At 53.1% G+C, this 23,490-nt stretch overlaps 2 protein-coding genes across 7 annotated transcripts in view; both read right to left on the reverse strand.

The window, feature by feature from the left end:
- Positions 1–12,081, reverse strand: part of LOC118932811 (neuropeptide Y receptor type 4-2-like) — a 36,231-nt gene extending 24,150 nt beyond the window's left edge. The window contains exon 1 of one of the 2 annotated variants that reach the window (XM_036926569.2): positions 6,156–12,081. The gene's annotated coding sequence lies outside the window, so the exon portion shown is untranslated. Of the gene's footprint in view, positions 1–6,140 lie in introns of both variants that reach the window. The other variant, XM_036926568.2, reaches the window with a different exon arrangement.
- Positions 12,082–12,233: 152 nt separating this feature from the next.
- On the reverse strand, positions 12,234–20,503 carry GPRIN2 (G protein regulated inducer of neurite outgrowth 2). Of its 5 annotated transcripts, none has more exons than XM_057505828.1 (2): positions 20,415–20,503; positions 12,234–13,917 (listed from the first exon to the last, which is right to left on the reverse strand). In XM_057505828.1, exon 2 carries the CDS (start codon positions 13,909–13,911, stop codon positions 12,538–12,540), a length of 1,374 nt encoding a protein of 457 aa, XP_057361811.1. In that variant the 5' UTR covers positions 13,912–13,917; positions 20,415–20,503; the 3' UTR covers positions 12,234–12,537. The 5 variants fall into 5 exon arrangements, with proteins under 5 accessions (XP_057361811.1, XP_057361812.1, XP_057361813.1 ...); XM_057505829.1 differs by having other exon boundaries at positions 20,450–20,483; XM_057505830.1 differs by lacking the exon at positions 20,415–20,503 and adding an exon at positions 20,229–20,296.
- Positions 20,504–23,490: the final 2,987 nt, after the last annotated feature.

Below are 23,490 nucleotides of genomic sequence, written 5' to 3' on the forward strand. Positions count from 1 at the left end.
GGGCAAAGCTAGCAGAGAAACATTTGCTGGAGCCAGAAAATCCATCTACCTTTGCCAAGCTCCCAGGCTGAATGGGATGACACTAAGCACTAATGCTTGGTGTTAGACCACCCCCCAACCCCAACCATTGCATCCAGTATTTCAGATATTGACTATAGGCATGCCCTCCACCTCCCAAGGCCTGTAAATAAAGGCAGAAAAAGTGAATAAGGCCTGCAAGTTGCAGTGCTCTTTTTGGATTACAAATCAGCTGGTAAGTGGACCCCAGCAAACAAGATTGCATCACCAACAACCCAGCTAGTCCCAAAGGTGGGAGGTGGAGGGGGCAGAAATGACCAGAATGTTGAATCACAAATGCACCCAGAAAAATGAGATTCCAAGTGCAGGTGGCCGGGGGTGGGCAGCAGCATTAGGCTGCATCTCACAGGGCAAGTAGTGGGTGGCCCTGTACACTGTACAGTAGGAGCAAGTCCGTGAGTGGGAGACAGCCCCCAGGCCAGTAGTCACAGCCTATGGGAGACAGACAAAGGTGGCACCAGGGCTCTAAGGGGACCCACCGCTCACTGCACTGAGGAGCTGGGGGCAGGGGCCATACCACACATGGGGCCCCCAGTGGGATGATACAGGCCTTTTCAATGAAGCCTATGGAGAAGCCATGGGCTGGGATGGAGAGTGGGAGCAGGAGGTCACTGGAGGCAAATAAATTGTGGACAGAGGCCAACGGTCAGAAGAAGAGACTATGTGTAGTATGTGACCACTCCTTGTCCTTGGTCCTCTCACTGCCACCTCCCACCCTACTCCACATGCTCTACTTCCATCTGTGTTCCTTAGTTAGGGTTAAAGTTGGGGCCTGGGGTTTCTCTCTGACTTCCCATCAGTTGTGAGTTGAATTGTGTTTCCCCAGATTAATCTGTTGAAGTCCTAACTCCTAATGCCTCTGAATATTTCCTTATTTGGAGATAAGGTCTTTACAGAGGAAATCAACTTAAACTGAGGTCATGAGGGTGGGCTGTAATCCAATTTGACTGTTGTCCTTGTAACAGGGGCAGATTTGGGCACAGAGACGCACGGAGAGGGAAGGTGACATGAGGACACAGGAAAAAGATGGCCATTGACAAGCCAAGGAGGGAGGCCTGGGACAGACTGTCCTTCATGGCCCTTAGAAGGAACTCCCCTGGTAACCCCTTGATCTTGAACCTCTGGACCCCAGAACTGTGGGATGGTAGATTTCTGTTGTTTAAGCAAGTCCATCTGAAGCTCCTGGTTGTAACAGTCCCAGCAAACCAATACCCCATCTCTCTATGTCCATCTCTCTGCTCTCTGTTCCCCATTCCGTCTCTCCCTGCTTGTCCTTCTTGTATGGCGGCCAGCAGTTCTAGTGGGGGTCACCAGGACAGGGGTCTTGGAGGTTAAACCAGAAAATGTGGGCTAAGTGGGTCACCGGGTCATCCTGCATCTTTTCTGTGCTTCGCTGTCTCTGTTGCTCCATCTTTCTCCCCTCCTCTCTCCCTTCTCTCTCACTCTCTCCCAGCCCCTTTCTCAAGTCCTACTTGCTCTGTTAATGCAACTCATAAACATGTGGTCCACAGCTGTCTGGGATTACCAGTCAGGTAGGTGGCATCTGGGAGGCAGCAAGTTGACCAGGGCAGAAGTCTTTATGCCCCGGTGACACAGAGCTGCTCATAGTGGGCGAATCCTGAAACAGTCCCCACGGTAGTGCCTGGGTGGCTAACCTGGGACATGCCTCCTTCACATTGCATCTCTTGTTGTCACCTTGGCCATTACACTGCCCCCAGGCAGGGAGAAGCCTAGAGGTAGAAAGAGGTGCCAGAGGCCGCATCCACAGGGTAAGTGCTTTCGGATGCCTGGTTAGCGAAGACCATTGAAGACAATAAGGTGTTCCTTGTATCTTAAGCTGATACCACTACACACAGAGCCTGAGCTGGACACACCAGAAAGCATTTATTGAGTGAATGGGTGAATGGATCCATTAACTCACTGGATTAATGAATTAGGTCTTGGTCACCTGAATGTACAATTATGACCACATGTCATTCCTGCCCAGTGGTTTAATCACAGAAACCTCCCCCTCCCTCCCAGGGAAGCTTGCCCTCAATGACTCGGCTCCACCGCAGGTGTCAGGAGAGCGACAGCAGCAGGAATCCAGGGACAGCATGGAGAGCTGGCCAAGCATTCTCAGACATCACTGCCTATCTCCATGGGATTTCTTACCTCCACTGGGGAAGACACGTGTCATTGTTATAAGCCACCTCAAATTCTTTTTCATACCCACTAAGCAACTAGCGCTAAAAAATAAACTCAGCAGAAAGCAGACAAGGCTCTGTCCCTGAGGATGGCTCAGCTGGGAGCTGGTTTTTTGGAGCTCAGGACATGAACACAAGAGTGGCATTTCCTCTGTGCCTAGGAGACTCTGTGGTTTTGGTTCAGTGCCACAAATGCCCTGGTGTGACTACTGTGCACCAGGCCCAGGGGCAAGTAGGGGCCCAGCACAGGCATTTTCTTTAAAACCTCTGCCAGTACCTCAGCTCACTGCAAGATGCAACCCACTAGAGGGTGTGAAATCCATCAGGGCTGAGACCAGCATGCTTTTAATGAAATGAAATACAAGAGAACAAAAAATATCAGTGTGTGTATGTGTGCATGTGTGAGTGTGCATGCGTGTGTGTCTGCTGAGCCACACAGTAATTTGCATTGAAAAACCCAGCTCAGCTCCCATGCCAGTCTGCCTGCAAAAGCATATTGGGAAGCCAAGGGCTGGGAAGGATTGCATTTAATAGTTTACATCTAAAGGATTTGAGTAGAGAAAGCAAAAGCAAACCCTTGGGCCAGGGGTAAGGAAGGACAAACAGACTCTGCTTTTTTGGGCAAGCTGTTTTATAGTAAACCTTTTGCTGGAAGCAGAGACTCTTAAATTATACTTCAAAAAGTCTCATCTAGCCTTGCATGTCCCTCCGCTTGGCAGCTGACTCAGTTCCCAGGTATGGAGAAACCCCTTTGAACAAACAGGTTCTCACTGTGCCCTCTGCCTTGCCCCTTTCTATTCTTTCACTGAGATGAAAGAATAGAAGAGAAAGAATAAGAGGTCAAGATGGTCTAGAGGTGGGGAATGAAGAATGGTGGGGTCACCTCAGGCACTAACATTTCATGCTGTCACTCCTCATCACTACATACTCTAATGGGTCAGGCAGGGCGGGAAGGGTCAGGACTGTAGAGTCAGCAGACCCTGCTTTCAATGTGGCTGTGTCAGCACCTAGCTGTGCTGTCTCACACCAGTTGGTGAGCCTCCCCAAGCCTCTCCCCATTCAGCTGACAATATCAAATGCTGGAGAAACAGGAACTCTTACATGCCGATAAGAATACAAAGTGCAGCCACTTTGATAGACAGGTTGACAGTTTAACCATACACTTACCATATGATCTAGCAATCATTCTTCTTAGTTGAAAACTTATGCCCATGAAGAAACCTGTGCATGGATGTTTATAGGAGCTTTATTCATAATTGCCAAAACTTGGAAGCAAGCAAGATGTCCTTCAGTGGGTGAATGGATAAACTGTAGTACATCTAGACAGTGGAATATTATTCAGCACATAAATGATCTATCAAGCCATGAAAAGACTCTGGAGGAAACTTATAAGAACATTAATAAGTGAAAGAAGCCCATCTGAAAAGGCTACATACTATATGACTCCAACTATATAACAGGGTGATTATGATGTGTCAATGTATGTTCACCAATTGTAACAAATATGTGACTCTGATGGGAGGCATTGGTAATGAAGGAGGCTATCCATGTGTTGGGGCAAGGAGGTTATGGAAAATACCTGCACCTTCTCTCAAGTTACCTAAAACTGCTCTAAAAATAAAGTCTATTAAGATGTAAAACAACAAACAAAAATACTTGTAACATAAATTGTAAAAGGAGCATATGTTATTAATATACAAAGAGTTCTGACAAATCAAGAATTCAATGGAAATGGAAAATGGAACAGGCAAATCACAAACAGATTCAAACTGTCAATAAATAGATAATAATAATTGGAAACATTTACTTAGCCCTTATTTTGAGCTAGGAACTCTATTAGCACTTTACATGTATGATGCCATTAAAACCTGAAATCCAACTAATAAGCAAGTATGATTATTATCCTCATTTTACAGATGAAGAAACTGAGGTGCAGACAGGTTCAGCAATTTGCCCAACACCACACAGCTTGAGAGTACCAAACAGAAACTCTCAGGCAGTCTGGCTGAACACAACAATACTTACAGTAAAGGAATGACATATCAAAATTACCATTAGATAATTTTACTTATCAAGTTAGCCAAAATATAAAAGTTTCATAATGCTCAGATTTGTCAGGGGTATAAGAAAATAAGTATTTTCATGTATTATTGGTGCAATCTTTGTGGAGAACAATTTTGCAATATCCACAGACATTTTGATCATACCCTCTAATGAAAACTTTATCCTATAGATATCCTCACATATGTACACAAAATTATACATACAGGGATATTTATTTTTACATGGTTTTTATAATAGCAAAAAAATATGGGAAATAGCATAAAGGTCAGCAGAAGAGGACTGGTTTAATTTTAAAAAAACATATTCTATGCAATACAATATATCCACAAGAAAGGAGGAAGTAGAATATAATATGGCAATATTATATATAAGATACATTCACTTTTTTAAATAGGCACAGAATAGTATCCAAGTTGATCTCATTGGTATAAAATATTTAGAAATCTGAGGTTGTGATTACAGAGGAAATTTCCTGGAGGACCCATTGGAATTACAGTGGTAACTGGTGGGAATGCAAAGAGGGGGAAGACAGATCTTTACTGTACACTTTACACTATTTGAAATTCTTATCATGAACATGTACAATGTTAAAAACAAAAGCCCAGTTCTGCACTGTTTGAAATTCTTATCATAAATAAGTATTCCTTTCATTTTTAAAAAGATAAACAAAAAGCAGGCCTAAGTTCACAGAGACTGGAGTTTAAATTCCAGCTCCTTTGTTGCCAGGCTGTGAAACAGGGAAAGTTACTTGACCTCTCTGAACCTCAATTGTCATTATAAAATAGGACTAATTGTGAGAAATAAAGAAAATAATGTACGCAAAACATCATCACTGCTTCTGCCATTCATTTAGGGTCAGAATGTGGCAGCCAGTATTATCATTGCCTTCACTAATCTGCAGGCAATGAAAAGCTGATGCTTTTTTTTAATCAGTTAATTGTCTGTACTAATAACCTATTCAGCCAGTTTTTTGGTTTCTTCTTTCCTATGACAGCATGACGTCTGGAGGTATAGCAGCCATTTTGTAACCATGAGGACAGCCCTCATGAACACCCTAAAGATGGCAGAGCAGCAGAATTATGGAAAAACCTGGATCCTTGATGTCTTCATTGAGCCATATATCTAGAACAGTGGCCCAGTAAATTCTTAAGTGAAATTAAGAATCAAGTGAGAAATTAAACATCCTAATTGTTTAGATAATATCAGGTTCATAATACAATTACTTGCAGACAAAAATGCCCTAAGGGAGATACCAGCTTAGAGAGGCCTTGTGGGTATGAAAATGAGAAAAAAGCTCTTCTTCTGGACACAACTGCTCCCTCTCCCCCCACTGAAGAAGAGGAGCCTACCACTAGGCAGGTTCTACTCTCTTTCAGTCCCACACACACCTTCAACCATACTTCAGCTCCCGGGTCCTTCTGTCTGACTTGCTATAAGGAATAGGCTCTCCATTCAACCTCTCTCTTGGCTACCATCAGCCCTGGCATGCCCACCTGGCCTTGGGCACCAGATGGAGCCAGTGAGACAATTAATGACAAGGAACATGACCCTCAGAATCAGCTGCCACAGCTGTGAACTTTAGACCCCGGTCCCTTGACAGTGAGCTCTAGCTCAGACCGCCTCACCCCAATGCCCCCCATACTCCCTCTGCCAGACAGGGTCAGTCCCCTGTGAGGAGAGGCACAGTCCTGGCTGTCTACACCTGCTTTCCCCATGGCCCATGAAGAGCACCCTCTTGGAGTGGGACCACCAAGCACATTTAGAGGCTCTAGGTAAATTTAAACCCAAAGGCAAACCAATACCCACACGCACCAAGCGCGCCCCCACCTGGACTCCACCATCTCCATCTCTATCCTCTTCTCTGGAATCTTACGACTTGCTGTGCTTCTTGGTCTGGAGCATCCGTAGGAGGGGCGGAGGAGAGAGGAAGGCGCGGGGCCTGGACCTGGCAGTGACAGCCGTTCCTCCACCTCCCCGCACCGCCCATCCCTGGGCAGGACTGGCGGGAGGTCTCTCGAGTCCGCTCCGGGTCGGGACAAGGTCAGGGGCTTGCGACCTGCGCGCCCCTCCCTGCCCGGTGCCTCTGGACCGCGACTCCGCGGCCGCTAGAGGGCGCCCGGGCTCCTCCGGGCTCCTGGGACTGCCGCTGAGTCCAGGCACCAGGAGGACGGAGCAGCCGCAGCCGCAGCCGCCGAGGGCCCTCTGCTCCCCCGCGCTGTCCAGCATCCGCCAGCGGTGAGGGTGTGAGGCTGCAGGAGGAAAGGGGGCTGCGGCCTCTTCGCTCCCGGCCGCGATTCCATAACCGAAGGGACCGAGGGGACCCAAGGCCGGGGAGAGGAGGTGGCCAGGCGGGGAGCTAGGAGAAAATCTGAAGGATGGAAAAAGGCTCAGCAAGCAAAATTATGTTTTCATGAATATTTTAAAATCAAAATTAATGCAAAAAACAAATGATAAAATATCAGAAACCCAAATAAAGTCAGGATCCAACTTCCCTCCTGGCTGTCTTGCCGTTCAGCAAGGCTCAGGTAGTGTTGCCAGAGCACCCAGTAGTGCCCAGCTCTGTGTGTGTCCCAGTCCCCCTGGGACCATAGCCCTGCAGGTTCCTCTCTCGTTCCCAGCCCAGTGGTGTGACCATGGACGAAGCTGGGAGCCATGCCCAGGGGATTGTATCGGGGGAATGGGCAGCTCAAGGGCTGGAATCTTCTCAAGAAACCCTTTCCCCTCTGTGAATTCCCACAACTCTGAAGGGAAAGAAAATCAAATCAGAAAGTCATCCTCAAGAGACACAGGTTGGGCTTACAAAGCTTGCATACCAAATGGCACCTTTGGCCACCACCCTCCCAGCCCTTGACTGCCGAAACTGAGAAGTGAATGGAGGGAGGGCGACGCAGGCTACAGGTGAGGGGCTCAGTGAGCGAGGGTGAGGGGACACTTCCACCCCTCCCTAGTGGGGATCCAGCACCCCTAGATCCTTGGTGAGCCATGGAAAATGCCAGCCCGAGCAGAGACTCCCTACTCAGGCCTTGCTCACACCTTCTCAGGGGGCACTTTCTCAGGTGTCTACTTGGTGCCAAAGACAGAAGTCTCCTCTCAGCCCTGACTCCTAGACATAATCCCAGTCCCACGCAGGAGAGAGGCACGGAGATGGGACAGCTTGGTGCACTCCCACTGAAGCCCAGGCCATACTCCAGCCTAATTATAAGTCAAGCAAGAAGATGGTGAAAACATGAAAGAGGAGACGGTCTACCTAAAGCCAGCCAATGAGCACTGTCCACCCAGTGTGCTCTGCAGGTGAGCCAGCCAACCACGCCTCAGTAAGGGCCGCCAAAACTGAGAACTGATGGGGCACCCTTCCAGCCTCACCAAAGTCATGCCACTCACCAGCAGGACCATTGACATCTCATTTCTCTTCTTTTTGGCAAAAAAAAGTGATGAAAACCTGACAAAGCAATCCCAGGCTGCCCACGAAAGCCACCTTCTCTAGGGAAATGCTCAGAAGCTCTTTGTTAAGCTCAAACGTTTTTGTTTTTGTCCAAATGAGAAAGGAGAGGTGGGAAGGAAGGACCCAGATTCATGCAAATCAGGAATGCCAAGGCCCAGATGCAGCTATGGCTGGGGGAGAAACGGCACAGACCACACAGAGACCAAGTGGGAGGGGTATGGCAAGGCTGACCCTTGGCATCAGGGAAGGAAACAGGGGCAAGGACAATGGGACAGTGGGGAGACACAGGTTCCGGAGGGCAGAGAGGACATGAGAAAGGAGAAGGGGAAGCTGAGATTGAAGAGAAGAATTAAGGCTGGGGGAGAAGGAACAGCAACAGTAGTGAGTGCAGGGGCTGCAGGTCTGGCCTTGGTCCTGGTCAGACAGTCACAGGCTCTGCACTCCCACGGCCTCATTCATAAGATGCTGGGAAAGCACCCTATGTCTTCTCTCAGGAAAGGTTCAGAAATGGAATGTTCTAGGCCAGGACAACTGGGTAAAGAGTACACACCTTAAAGTGGGACACATCCACCCACCCTGAGCCCCAGATGTAGACTGCCATAGTTCTACAATTCTCACACTCTCTCCTACAAAGTTGGAACATTAACAATGAATTTCTGGGCATCCATTTGGGAGCACGTTTGCCAGGGAGCAGGCCTCCTTGCTGAGCCATCTTGGGTTGGGCTTGGAAGGGGAGAAGGAGAAACAAGGCATGAGTCATGGAGTTACTGCAAGTGAGCAAAGGTGGTGTTACTTACCCAACTTGGAACAAGAAAGTCAGAACCCGCCTGTCCATCACCAATCCTATAGGCCAATGCAACTTTGATTTTGTTTGGTTTTCTTAAATAAACATCAACTTTTCTGACATGTTTTTTCTGGTTTATTATCCCTATGTAACCACCACAACAGAACTAACCCCGAGTTCTCCAAATCCATCAGGGAGACGTCTATCCAGCTTCAAAGCAGACCTGAGAAAGGCTTAATGAAGAAGGTGCTACAGACCACCTGTGGTGAGCATCCTGCTCCTCACCTTCATGACCCTCACATACAGCTGAGGAAGTTGAGGATCAGCAACGTTAGTAACATGACCAAGATCTCACAGCTATAGATTCAGGATTCAAACTCAAGTTTTAGACTACTAAGCTATGGTGCCTCCAACAATGTCCTAAGTGTCAGGACCTACACTGGGAAGGACTCAGTGGCCCTTGTGAAATAAGAATCCAGCACTTCTAGGGGACAGAGACTCAATCCAGCTGGCACAGGAGTTGACATCACAGTGACAGGGCCATTCTCTGCTTTTCCACCCTCCCCTGCATGGTGACCTCAGGCCAGCAGTAGGCTACTCTCTGGCAGGAACTGCTTCTTCCCCAGGATGGACTAGTAATTCCCTGTGAGGGTGGTGGCGCCTGGAGCTTGGACAAGAATGTGCACTGAGTCCCAGCCAGGCCCAGAGGTGGCAGCCTCCAGAAAGCCAGGCTTCAACTGCTGGGGGCCAGGAAGGCTGCCAGGAAAGAGAGCTGGTGGCCAGAAGGGAGGAGTCACTGGCAGAGGGGGGGGGGGAATTCCTGCCTGGGCATGGAGCTCTAGGAATCTAGGGTGGATTCTGGAAAAGGACAGAATTTACCAGGACAAAACCAACAAGATCAGCCAGATCAACCACCTTCCCTGGCAAGGCTCTGGTCTCCTTAGTCTATTTTGAATTCAAAACAAAATAAACAGTGAAATCAACCACCTCCAAGAATAGAGCCTGAAGGGGCCCAGGAACTCTGGTCAGAAATCTGGAGTCTGAGGGGAGGAGATCTGTAAACCAAGCTGGAGGCCATGTCCTGGGACCTTAAACCACTGGCAGTCAGGCCTGGCCAGGAAGAGACCACAGCAAGGAATGGTGAGGGGCTCAGTCTCTAGGTGAATTCAGAAATTAAGTTGCATTCTCTCCAGGGAGACCATCAGCCCAGGCTGTGCAGCCTGACTAGTGGGGCCAAGGGCCCCAGAGCACACACAGGCCAGGCTGAACTCCAGCCCCACCCTGCAAACAGAAGTGTCACAGTGAGCTGGGTGGGCAGCTCAGCTAGCCCTGCCCATTCAGGGCCCAGCCCAGCCTGCCACCCTGGCACTCCAGCTGCATCTTGGAGGTGGCACAGACTGGCACACATGGGCCAGAGGATGAACTCACGACAATTTGTGTATGACAGAGAAAGTCTCTTCATGAAGGATATCACTGGACCCAGCCAAACCCTGTGACACATGATCCCTCACCCACCTCTTCTGAACCTGCTTCCTGCCTCCCCTTGTCCAGAGTGGTGGCCTCCTCTCCTTTTGCACAAACTGGAAACCTCAGTCTCCTGGAATTACTCTTTTCTGAATCTGCCACACAACTGTGTGTGTGAGTGTGTGTGCCCAGCCCCCCACTACCCACTCTACTTCCCTCTGATGCTTCCATGGCTCCCCAACCCATGTCCCCCTGAGCTCCTGCCTCCCACATTTTCCACACTAATCTCTCCAACGGTAGCCAAAGGAATATTCCTAAAATGAAATCTGATCCCACCACCCCTTCTGCTGCTCCCCTTAACTCCTTTTCCTCAGTCACACCAGGATCCTCACAATGGGAACACCCTTGCAAGCCTCCCAGCCCAAGCACCCCAACACAGCCCATACCACGGTGACTCATGGCAGGCTGGCGAGGGGCACAGCACACACTCCAAGCCTCTGAGTAGGCTGTTCTTTCTGCCCACCTGTCCAGCCACACTGTGTCTTCAAGACCTTGCTCAGCTGTGGCCTTGTGTGAAGGGGCCAGCCCCACTTTCACCACTCCTCTGCACAGGTCCCAACAGCTAGAGCTCCTGTGCAGGGCCAAGCATACAACCTGGTACCCAGGTGTCACTCCCCAGAATGCAATGTCTGCCCTGTGCCACACACAGAGGGACAGACAGGACACAGGCTGCATGGTGCCCAGCACCCCACAACTGTATGAAAACCTGCTTGATCACATTTCAAAAGGGGGACATGGCCAAGTCCCCTCCTGCCCACTATATCAACCCCCACTGCCCAGCCCTGCCCTCAGAAGCAGTTCTGATTCAGTGTCATTTTTAAGCAGGGCCTTGCAAGGAGCAGGAAAAGAAATGCACATTTTTGGGTAAGAAAATGCCATCCTGGGGCCTGGGAGGCATTCTGATCTGTAACATGCCTTTCTCACCTGGTTCCTTGGGCCTATTAGAATGCCTCTTCTGCTTTAAAAATTATCCCATTGTTGCATGAGTCATTTCCACCTCAATGAGTACTGGGTCTATGGGGGCAGGGAAAGGTAAGCCAGCTGTCAGGTCCTGGACTCCTAGGTGCAGACAAGGCACCAGGAACAGGGCCAGGTTGTGAGCATAGCTGCACAGGGGCCCTAAGTCCCTCCCATGCTGGGTTACCCTGGCAGGACACTAACCTTCTAGCCCCCTCACAAAGGTGGGCTGGCAGATTTTGTCCCAGGAGCTTAGAATCTTCAACAGAAAGCCCTAGAACAAGGACATAGGCCATTCCCATCCTCCACAAGTCTTGAGAGATCTTTGGGCAATGAAATCAGCCCAGTGTCCTGGGCTCCCCAACTCCCATGGTCCCGACCCCCCCGACCTGGCCCACATTAGGTCACATAGGCAGGACTGGGCAAATAAGCCCACAGGCCTCATTGCTCTCCACAGCCTCACAGCTCTGGCCATTTGGTACCAGGTGGGAGGTCCCATCCCAGGCTCCTTCCCTTTTCCTGTCTATTCTTGCCTTCCCTCCTTCAAAGAACAGCACCAGCTGGGCATAAATCCTTAAGCCAAAAGAACGAAGTAACAATGGTGCAATTTCAGTCACTGCAACATACGTGGGCCCCATTCTGAGGCCAGTCCCTGACACTAAGGGCTGCAAGGTAGGCTGGTTCTGAGAGCACCTGCTGCCCTTCAGTAATGCTGGTACTGGTGTGTGCCCCACCCACCATGAGCTCAGCCAGGGCCCCGGCAGCCTCTGTCTCATTCCCCAAGGAATCCACAGAACCTGACAGAGAATATGGGCTCAATAATTTGTCTTGTTCATGACTGCACTGCACTGAACAGCCATGTGCTGTAGGGAAACACCCCAGGCTTCGGCCAGCCTTGGCTTTGTATCTTGGCCACCACATCAAGCTGTCTGACCTGGAGCATGTCAGCCACAGCCTTGCCAAAGGTCTGTGATTTCACCGGTAAAATGGGGTGAAGAGGTGAAGACTCCACAAGGTTAGATGACGAGCATAGCATGTGGCACACAGGAGGCCTTCAACAATGTCAGTCCCCTTCCCTAAAGACCTGTCCCTGTCACTTGGGCCCACCTTTCACATCAGAAATCCATTATATCTCAGTGTTGCTTTAAAATAAAGCCACCAAGTGTCTTAGGGGAAATCAGCAGAGTTCTGAGAAGACACTAAACAAAAGGTTGAGTATTTTTACAGAAAAATCAGGATCTCCCTTAAGAACAGTGCTGAAACTTTGTCCCAAAAGTTCAGAGCCCAGATGAGCAGAGATGTGGCTCCTGGGGATCAAGCCCTTAAAAACCAGCTCAGCTGTGAAAAGCAGGAAGCGCCCAGGCTCCAGTCCTGTGGTCTGCTGGCACCTGACAGCAGAGATGTCCACGGCTGCAGATGGGTCCAAGAAGCACGGGGACCCCACTGTCCCTGGCCTGCAGCCAAGTCCATGGGCCCAGGATAGTGCCAAGGGCTGCAGCTCCTCACTCAGGAGCTTCGCTGGAACAACTGCAGCAGCTGGGGCACCGCAGGGACTGTATGACAGCTCGCAGCGGCCGCCTCCGGCCCTGGGCAGAAAGGCTCTCCTCGCTGGTGGGTGCCTGCTGCATCTGCTCAAACTGCATCTCCAGGTGCTTCTGGATGGCTATGCCAAGCACCTCAGGGTCTACCGCAGCTCCATAAACCTCCCATGTCATGCCCTCAGCATCCCATCGCACATCCCGCACAGGGGATGCTGCCTCCTCCAGGCTGGACCCCAGAGTTACCTCTGGGAATGTATGCAGAGCCACAGGGGCTTCCAGGGGTGGGCTGGTAGACACAGCCTTGCAGACTGCCATGGGGGCTGCCTGCACACCAGCATCCTGGGCTGACAGAGGGGATGTCACCACGGGCACCAAGTCACCGACAGAGGTCATAGTCCACACATCCTTAGTCCTGGCACCAGGCTCTGTGGCTAACCTAGTGGGAGCCCAAGGATGGGCACAGCAGGGGGAGTGCCCAGGAAGCCCCGCAGACAATTGACAGTGGAACTTCACCCCATGCTGAGGCTGCAGCCTGGACTCACTCATTGATGCCATTAGTTTGGGAAAGGTCAGGATCCCTGGGGCAGGCAGGGAGTGGCAGCAGCCATCAACCCCCACCTCCCTCATTCTGCAGAGGAGAGCTGCTGGGGGCTGAGCGTGGCAGAAGGTGGTGGCTGGCAGCCCAGGGGCTCTGGGCCCAGCCTGAGAGCTGCTGCTGTGGCTGGCTGTGTCTCCCAGGTCCAGTGGCGGTACCCACACCTGACTCTCTCCTTGTGTCCAGGATGAGTTCAAAGTCCCATCCTCTGGGGTCAGGTCCCTTTCCCGGCCTGCAGAGGCCCAGCCTCCCTGGCTAGAAGTAGTGCCAGGCTGCAGCCGAGCCCTGTGGACAGAGCTGCCAAGTGCTGAGCAGCTGAGGCTGGCCTTTTGAGCACCGCTGTGACCCCGGGTCTGGGTGCTGCGGACTAGGTCTGAGTGGCTCCTCTGCATGGCAGCAGCACTGGGAATCCGCAGGTGACACAGATCGCCACCGCCCACAGTAGACACACTGTCCACTGTGCTGCTGTGCCAGTGGCCCATGACACCAGGCTGTGGGGGGGTGCGGGAGGCCCATGCCTGCTCCGTGTTCTCAGCTGGGTGCCCTTCCTCCTTCGGGCCTGGTGGACAGGTACTAGCCTCACCTGGCTGGGCCTTCCATCCAGGGCTGCTGGCACTCTTGCAGAGCTCTGGCCTCTGCCCCCGGCCTTGACCCAGCAGGCTGGACGAGCTCCGGCACGGGGGCTGTGGGCAGGGGCTCCGGGGTACCTGGGCACCCACCTCAGGGCGGCTGGTGCTCATGGCTGCCTGCAGGAGAGAGAAAGAGGGAGGAAGGTAAGCTGAGTTGGGTGGTAGCCCCTCTGCTGGACTCGGCTGTGGGCACACACGGGGCTGAGCACACTGGAGGGGTTGTCCAGTCCTGGCCTGCCCGACTGATCACAGCCATAAATAAAACAATGGCAGGACACCAGACACTTCAAACCAAGATCACCACCCATGATACACATGTCAGCTGTTGAGCCTTTACTGCTGGGTTATGGTGGGCTGGGCAGGGACATGGGGTGGGGCGTGAATCCAGGGGAGAGGCCATGTCTGCTGGGGCCTTGGGGTGGGACGGCAGTCCTGGGGGCGGAGGCTTTGAGATAACACCTCCTAGTCAATCAGCACAGGAGTATTGCAATATTTTAATAACCAGTAAAGCTTGACTGGCGAATACTAGCCTGGTCCCTCCCAGCACCGTTGGTGTCCAGCTTGGTCTGCATGGGGCCTCCCTGGTACAGAGTGGGGGCTCAAAGAGAATCTGTGGGCTGAGCAAGCAACACACTGAGAACTGCCCTGGGTTTTTCCATGCCACCTTCCCCATCCTCGCTGGCCTAGCCTGGCTGAGCTGCCACATCTCTGGGACCCAATCTTGTGAAGGGGGAAAGGTGATGTCCACCTCTGGCTCCAGGCTTAGGAAGAGGCCCAACACATCAGACCTTTACACATAGGAATCACTGGGCATTTGTTCATTCATTCCACAGCCCTCTCCCGAGCACCTGCAGCATGCCAAACTCTGGACCTGGGTGACATGGAACTCATTTAGATCTCGCTGTGCCCTAGGAATGGGGTCCAATACCACCAATAAGACACACCCTCCATAAAGGTTAACCTCCCTCTTGTCACTCTCCTTACCTGCCCCCTCTTTACCCTCTACCCCCATGTCATTCCTGTCCCTTCCTCCAGCCACACAGATGCTTCTGGACCTGCCCACTGACCCATCCACAGCCTAGAGTCAGCACTGGCCCCTTCAACCTGAGCATCTCCTCCTGGGAAAGCTTTCCTGAACCAAGCTGGCTCCATCTCTGGCTGAGTACTGTCTGTCCTGGGTGGATCAGCCAGCCCAATTATGGGACTCTCACCAACCTAAAGCTGTCAAAGCAGGCCTGTAGCCTGTTCACCTGTGTCCATCCAGCACCCAGCACTGACCTGATAAGCAGCTGGCACTCACAGAATGTCTGCCATATGCCTGACCCAGAGAAGGAGCAAAGAGAACCCACAGAGGAGAGTGCTGAACACCAAAAACAGGGTCTGAGGGAGGGATTTCCAAGGCAGGACAGCTCACTCTGCATGATGGATCAGAAAAGGATTCCTGGAGGACCAGCCATGGAAGGCAAGCCTGGGAACAGAAGGGAGAAGGTGCCTAGGGAGAGAAACAGGGTGAACAAGAGGTGGGAGGCCATGTGTTCAGAGCACCTGAGGGGAGCAGCAAGCTGGGGCTGGGCAGGGACCGAGAGGGATGGAGTGGGGTCAGGGCATCTGGGCCAGCCTGGCCCTGGCCAAAGCTGTAAATTAAGAATATTACTCTGGGACTCCCTGCCAGGCAGGACCAGCTGGAGAAGCAGGGTGGGGAAAGAGGCAACCGCTGCCATTTGGGCAATCCCCGTCCTGCCCTCCCACCCCCCGGGCTGAGAGAACTGCCGGGAAACCAGCCACCCCAGGCAAGTGAGCAAGGCCACCCACAAGGGACTGTGGGAAGAGTTCTCAGGAGCTCAGCTTCTGTATAACTACAAATGTCTTGCCGTCCCAGCTCTCAGGAGATGGCTGGTGACTGGTGGAGCCAAGAATGAGGGTGTTTCTGGAACTGCCGGCCACTGAGAACTCACAGCCTGCTTTGGAGTCCAGTTCAGCCCAGCTTCCTGTGATGAAGGAGACATGCTACCCTGCAGTGTCCAGTATGATAGGCCCCTGGCCACGTTTGGCTACTGAGCACTTAACAGGTCAGTGGCTAGTACAACTGAGAAACTCAGTTTCTCATTTCACTTAAATTTAAGTAATTTAAATGTATATGACCACATGGGTTTCATGACTACCATGCTGAGCTGTGCAGCTCTAGACACAGCCCCAGCCTGGGCAGGAGTGTCCCATCCTGGCTGCTTCTTGGGGCCAAAGCAGATGCCAGGCTGGTCCCTAACAATTAGGAGAAGGAGTAGTCAAGAGAGGACTAAGGCCCAGGCCCTGCCCTCAAGGAGCTGCCATCCCCGGAGATAGATGCATAAATAGAGAAGGGCAGCAAAGCCAGTAATGACACGATGATGATGATGATGATGACAGCTTCCAGTGCCCAATCACCCACTATGTGCCAGGTATGTACCACATCCTTCCCATGCACTATCTCATTTAATTGTCAGAGCAAGCTCTTGAGATACATCATCATCCCCATTCTACAGATGAGGAGGCCAAAGCTCAGAAAGGTTTGGTGATTTGCCCAAGGGCACACAGCTAGTGAGTGGCTAAGCCAGGAACAAACCCAGGAGTGTCTGAGGTTCTCTGTGCTCCCTTCGAGCACTGTGAAGACTTCCATCCTAGAAGCTATCACCTGCTGCTGTCATTATCTTTTTACTTATCTGTTGCCCTGACTCAATGGGAGCCCAGCACCCAACACAACATCTGGCACTCACGGTGGTGCCCCCGACATGCCAGTGGAACAGTGAATGAATGGGAACAAAGCCTGGACCCCCATCCCACCCCGCCTGCTTCTTAGCAGCTTCTTAGGCAGCCTGGAGTCAAGAACACCAAGAAAGCTCTATCTGGACAGCCTACACAGCCTCTGGCTGAGCTCCACTTCCCCAGACCCTCCTATGGAGCAGGGCCATAAAGAACAAGCCAGGTCCTGGCCCCCATGAAGAAATAGGTGCAATGAGGGTGGGTGCCCTCAAACTCCACCAACAGCTAGTGAGAAGCCATCAGGGACAAGGATCCCACTGTGCCTGCTTCACCAGATGGCTGCCCAGTGCTCAGGGCTAGGCATCAACCAGAGAGAGCAGTGATCACAAAGCCCCCAGTGGGTGGGGAGGTGTATATGTATGTCTGCTACTCAGGTGACATAGTTGAGCCCTGGAGACGCTCAGAAATGTGAAAGAAACCCCAGCTGAACCCCAGCAGAGTATTTCTCCTATAGCCTGGCCTTCCCAGCCCTCAGGGAGGGAAGGGCTGTCAGGGAAACCACTGAGGTTATGGGGCTATGTGTGTGGGGCAGGTTCCCCTGCCCACTATTGGCAAGAAGAGGGGTCTCCCAGGGAGTGATGGGAGCCAACCAAGGAGCTTTGTAGCCACAGGTGAGCAGGTAGGGCAAGGGGGCAGTTTCCAACCCTGGCTCTTCCCCTTCCAGCGCATGTGTGCTCAGGTGGATACCCAACCTCTTTGAGCTTCCATTTCCCCAGTGCAAAATGGAAGTAATCCCCTCCCTGCAGCATTGTGAAAACTAAACATGATGGCGATGTGGACGATCGGATAGTGATTGTTAATAATAATAATCCTTCCTTTCTTCCTCCCCTCAGGAATGACTTGTGCTAAAGGTGTCACAGAGACTAGTACTGGGACAGAAGGGCCCTTTAGATGCCATTGAGACACCCCGTAAGTTAGTCTAGTCTTGCTTCCCTATCCTTCCTACCTTTACCCATCCTAGGACCTAATCACCACTAGTGTCCCAATGTGTCTATCACCACACTAAGTGTCCCAGTCTATTTTAAACCTTAATTTGGAAGGATATACATGCAATGCTCATACATGCATGAACACAGGTACACACATGTGGACACACACACAAGTTTGGAGTCTGCATTTTAAAATCTCCACGTGGCATGCCCACTTGCCTTAAAAGCCATGGGAAGGGCTCCAGTTTCACCCTGAAGAGCCCCTGGAAAGATGTTTTAGCACAAGATAAAGGAGAGGCATATAGAAGTATCCAAGACCCCTAGTGTTCTTTGGATGACCACTTAATGTTCTCTCTCCTGCCTCATTTGATGCAAAAGCTTCAATGTGGCCCATGCCCTATAGCCGGTGCAGAACTCTCCTGCTGCCTCAGTCTGCCTGCCATAAGGGGAGGATAAACCAGCCTTACAAACAGCAATCAACCAATGTCATTTCAAGTAAAAGATCCTAGTTCTGCAGAAACTTCCAGGCAACCCAAGCAAAGAGGCAGTTAGAGATTTCATCTCCCACCATGTAACCCTGGCAGAGGAGTTCAGGCCTTTGGGGTATGTCAGGGGACTACCAAGAGCACTGCACGCAGGCCCCATCTCAGATCACACTTGCGGCATCCGTGGAAGTCTCCTCCTATTAATGGACAGGCATTTGGATGATGACTTTTGCTTCCAGCAGAACCAAAACAAGAAAAGCAAACCCAGGTAGTCAGGGGGGATGCCCAAATGTCAAAATATGGACCTTACCCCTCAGGGACCACACAAATTTCTCATGCATAGTGGGGGTGTGGCGACCTCCAGAAGGTGGTCTGATAGGACTGCTCAGAGCCAAAGTTGGGCAATATGGTAGGGAGCATCCCTGAACTACTGAGAGACAGTGTTCGCAGGGGGCAAAAGCGGCCCATCACAGAGCAGGCGAAAGATACCCAGGTCACAGGCTGTGCCAGGAAAGGGTTCTGGGGTAATGTGGGGCAGAGACCCAAAGGACCCAGCTCTACTCACCAGAGAAAGGCCCAGGGTCCCACCAGCCCGAGCTTCATCCCCTGAGGGGGACTGGCCACTTACCCGAAGGCACTTGTACGGAGAAGGTAAGCCTCCAGGCCCAGCCGCCCCAAACCAGAATCAGCCCAGTGACTGGTGTGTCCCTACCTGCATGCTCACCAGCGCCCACGCCACCCATGGACACACCAGAGGCACACACACAGGCCCATTTGTTGTTTGAGCCTGCAGGAAACAGCAACTGCACAGCTGCGCTCTGCACACCACGCGCAGGCCGCCTCTGGCTAAGGGGCCAAAGGCTGACACACCACAACCATACACTGTCCCCTGCCCGCTCCTCCGGGTCGCGGCCGCACAGAGCCCACGATCCCCAAAACTAGGCTGCAAACCTTCCCCGCACGAAGGCAGTGACTGAAGGAAGGCAGAGCTATGGGGCCAAGGGGCTGGGATGGAGGGCAGGAGGGCGGTGGGGTGGGAAGAGAAGGAGGAATGGGAGGGGAAGAGGCGACCGACGCAGGGGTGGAGGCAGACGGGCCGGGGTCCTGAGCAGAGTCGAAAACCAAGAGGACGGGCAGAGGAGACCTGGAAGAGGGGACGGGATAGGCAACGAGAGGAGAGATGGGAGGCGGGAGGCGGCCCCTGGGCCCTGGGCGGGGGCCGGGATGCCGAGGGGCTGAGAGCGGAGGGGGGTGAAGGTGGGGCTGTGCGGCGCCGTACGGGGAGGCGCGGCCCAACCCCCCACCCTGCCCCCCAGCGCCCACGGGCGCGCACAGAGCCGGGCCTCTCACCCTCTCGCCCGCCCGGGCCGCGCAGGCCGGCCGAAGCGCTGCTCCTGCTGCCGCCACAGGTGCCCGGCGCAGTGGACCAAGATGGAGCCGGGCCGGACCTGGCCTGGGCCCGAGACGTCGCCCGCCGTCCGCCCGGCCTGCGGAGCCAGCGCTGGGAGGTGCCGAGGGGCGGCCGGGGAGTCGGGGAGGAGGGGCGGAGGGGGCGGCGGCCGGGCAGCCCGCTCACCTGGACCCGCCCCCGCGCCCCGCCCCCCACCCCCCTCACCCCGCGGCCCGGCCCCGCCTCCACCGCCCGGCGGCTCCGGGGATCGCCCGGCAGCCCGCAGCCCCCGGCCTCCCTGCTCCCGTTCGGCCCCACTAGCCCAGTCCTCCTCCCCGACCCGCCTCACGGCTTGTCCCTGCTGTCCCGTCTTTTCGGCCTCGCTCGCACCGTGATACCCTGTTTCACAGGCCTGCCCAACGAAACCCCAAGGCACTCATCTTCCCAGCCTTACCCTCCCCCTCAATCTTGTGGGCTTGGGCTTGGCAACCCCCCAAACCCCGCAACCCTCCACGCCCCGACCCAGCCCCCAAGTCCACTTCCTCACAGCCCCGCTCCCTCGGTCCCTGTTCCCGTCCAGCACCGCACCCCGCACCCGGGTCTACAGCTCCCCCTGACACCCTCTCCCACACGGCTCTACTCCCAGGTCCTCGTAATCCCAGCCCCGCCCTTCACAAGTCTCTGGCCTCGACCGGCCGTCCAGACCCCACTGCTTTAGGGCCCACCCTCGGTGCCTCCTAGCCCCGAGCCTGCGGACCTGCATTCTCCGAACACGGGATCCCACAGTCCCATCCCCTCAGCCCCACTCTCGCGGACTCCAAGACCGACCCTGGTCCTCTGAGCTCCGCCTCCACGAGCCCTCCACGCTCCTGGCCTTGTCCCCAGAGCCCTGCGCCAGGTCCCCCACGACCCCAGCCTCCTAGATTCTGTCCCCAGATTTGCATTCCTAACCCTGCCCCCAAGGCCTGTATTCTCCCTTCCCTTTCCGCGGCCACGTCCAAGCTCCACCTTTACCCCTCAACCCGACCCAACTCCAGGCGTTCAATCACCAGCCTGTCCCCACGGACCCGAACAGCTGGCGTGCGCAATGGGTGTGCAAGGTTGAGTCGACCTCACCCAAGCCCTGCACTCCTTCGCGCCGCTCCCAGCCACCCCCAAACGCCCTCCCTGGCTCCCTCCCCGCCCAGCCTGTCCCAGCCCAGGGACAGCCAGGTCCCGCGCATCTCGCTGGGGGCCTGAGCACTCTCTTCCCTCAGCATCCCCAGACCTCCAGCAGCCGCTGGCCAGCGCGACTCACAGAACGAGCCACAGGCGGCTGCCATCCCAGGCCTACAGCCTATCCCTAATGCCCTCATGGGGTTCCTGCCACCCATCCAGGACCACGAGGTAAGAGGAGCTTGTCCTACCTCTAAGCCCCAGTCTCTGAAAATTGGGTCCCAGTGTCAATCCTAGTCCATTGATATCAGTTCTAGGAAACCCTGATTTGCTTGCCCAGCTCTTTGCTGATGGGTTTGTACCCCTTCAGTCCAGTGTCCTGGGAGCCAGTGCCATCATCTCTGCTTCTTCTCCAGTTTAGGAAAATCTCAGGCCTCCACCTCACCTCTCCAGCTTCTCTCAGCCCTGCATGTGGCCTGGAGCATCAGGAGAAGATTTGCAAAAAGCTTTCCCACCCCAACCCCCACCCCAGCCCTCTGAGCAAGGCTGAAGGCAGGAACATGCACCAAGAAACTACCTCAAAGCCCCCAGCCCGCTACCTAGCCCAAAGGAGGGGTGTGTAGCACTGTGCAGTGGGTGTGGCTTAGACCTAGCACCCAGCCACCCCCACCCCACCCCCTGGTGCATTCTGTGCATGTGGGTCCCCTCCCAGCCTTAGTAATCCTGTCTGTAGCTCTGAACTGCCCATTATCAGATTGTCTCATGAAGCAGAGACCACAGATACCAATGCATCCTGCACAGCACATGGCCCTGCAGGTCTTACCTTTAACACTTCCCACCTGGCTTTTAACACAGGCACTCCTGCCTTCATGTTCCCTCCCCACACACCTGAGATCATGCTGATCAGGGCCTGGCTGGAAGCTACCTCCTCTGCCCCTCTCCTCATGGACAGTTACAGCGTCAGCTGGGGCCTTGTCATTGGTGGAATGGGTAGGGTTCTGCTCAGAAAGACTGCCCTAAGTACCCCTTTTTAGTGGGGTCTTAGAAGACTCTTCCAGAGTCTGGTAGATGGCTGTCCTAGCGGGAATGAGCACCTGGGGCCAACAGGGGTATCCAAGTGGAGACCCTAGGCCCTGGCCACCCTACCACACACAGTCTGGGAGGGCAATCCTGCTCAAAAAGAGCAAATGAGAGCTTTGTTGACTGAGGCCACCACTCACTCCTGCTCCTGCCCAGGTATTAGGGATCATCCTTCCACATCGCAGAATCATTCTCATATTCCCTTTTTAGGGAAGTCACTTGAGCTCCCCGAAGGGATGAGCTATATAGGGTTACACTGACATTCGCTGCCAGATCCAGGACTCAAACCTGGGGCCTCCTGCTCCCTGATCATATTAGAGCTGTCTGAGGACCCCACATCAAGTGTTCCAGGGAGGCCTGAGTGGAGCTGGGTGTCAGCAGATGTTTGCCACGCTGGATGCCTGCAGCACCTGCCTCCAGGGTCTCTGAGCATTAACATGGCCTTGGCCCCTTGACCAGCTGGTCTTCTTCCAAGTGTGGCCTGCAGGAAGCTTCCCTGGCTGTGGTAGCTAACCAGAGCAAGCCCAAGATGGGGACAGACCTGCATTGCAATCCCAGCTTCCCCAGATACTCATTTGCTCTGTGATCACACACACAAGCAAGACTCGTCCTCAGTGTGAGCATCGGTTTCTTCATCTACAGAATGACAATAATTGTACTCACCTCACAGGGCCGTGAGAACGATGGGGCTTGTGCAAGGGTTTTGTAGAATGTTCTTGCTGCTATTAGTCATTTGATCAAATATTTATTGAGCTACTCCTATGTCAGGTTCTGGAGATACAAGCCAGGACTGCATGGTAGCAGTGGGGTTTGCTGATTGCTTTGATAGAGAAAGGAGGCTCTGGCTTAGGAACGCATGGGCCAAGTGCCATTTCTTGAGACTCAGAACACTGACTGAAGAGGAGCAAGTGTGGTGCACTCAGGAGGTCAGTGGGGCACACTGCAATGGACAAGATGCCAATGGAGAGGCCAGCTGCACATGCAGGACCAGTTTCCTGGGAGGTTAGGAACGCATGGGCCAAGTGCCATTTCTTGAGACTCAGAACATTGACTGAAGAGGAGCAAGTGTGGTGCACTCAGGAGGTCAGTGGGGCACACTGCAATGGACAAGATGCCAATGGAGAGGCCAGCTGCACATGCAGGACCAGTTTCCTGGGAGGTCTTGGCATCATGGGCTCAGGGTCCCTGAAGTCACAGGAATGGGTTAGGTTTCCAGGGAGAGTGTTCATAAGATGGCCTAGGACCTGGATGTGAGTAACCAAGTGGCAAAGGACTGAGAAGGAGCTGCCAGAAAGGAAAGAGGGCAACTGGGGCATTGCTGTGACACAGGGCACTCAGAACAAGCAGTTGCAATGAGGGATGGAGGCAGAAGCCACTGGTGTGGATTGAGGGATGAGTTAGTGGGAAGAAACTGAGACAGTGTGCAGCACCTCCTTTAGGTGTGGCCATAAAGGCGAGCAGAAAGAAAGGTATCCTTTGGAAAGGGATGTGAGGTCAGGAGAGATTTTGTTTTGTTTTGTTTTCTGGTTTGTTTTTTTAATATGCTATATCTTGTGGTAGGATTCCTTGATTTCAAGCAACAGGAAACAACTCTGGTTAAGCTAAGCAAAAAGGGAATGTGTCCGAAGAGAGAGGACTGCTGCCAGGAAATTTGTTCCACCCCTTGGAAATCTTCACAATTTCTGCCCACTAGGATTTGATGTCAGTGGCCAACCAGTGGCTGCAGTGGGTTCCCATTTTACCATCTTCTGGATGGGAGTTCCTACTGTGTTATCCTATTCTTACTGACTGTTGGGTGCTGGGCATGATGAGGCAGATAGCTTGTATATGAGTTTACAGGGCACCATACCATGAA

The sequence above is a fragment of the Manis pentadactyla genome, chromosome 8, assembly GCF_030020395.1.
Source record: "Manis pentadactyla isolate mManPen7 chromosome 8, mManPen7.hap1, whole genome shotgun sequence".
NCBI classification, from domain to species: Eukaryota; Metazoa; Chordata; class Mammalia; order Pholidota; family Manidae; genus Manis; species Manis pentadactyla.

What these genes read in the sequence shown, in the direction of transcription:
- GPRIN2 (XM_057505828.1), bottom strand. Translation starts at nt 13,911, where the DNA reads ATGAGCACCAGCCGCCCTGAGGTGGGTGCCCAGGTACCCCGGAGCCCC.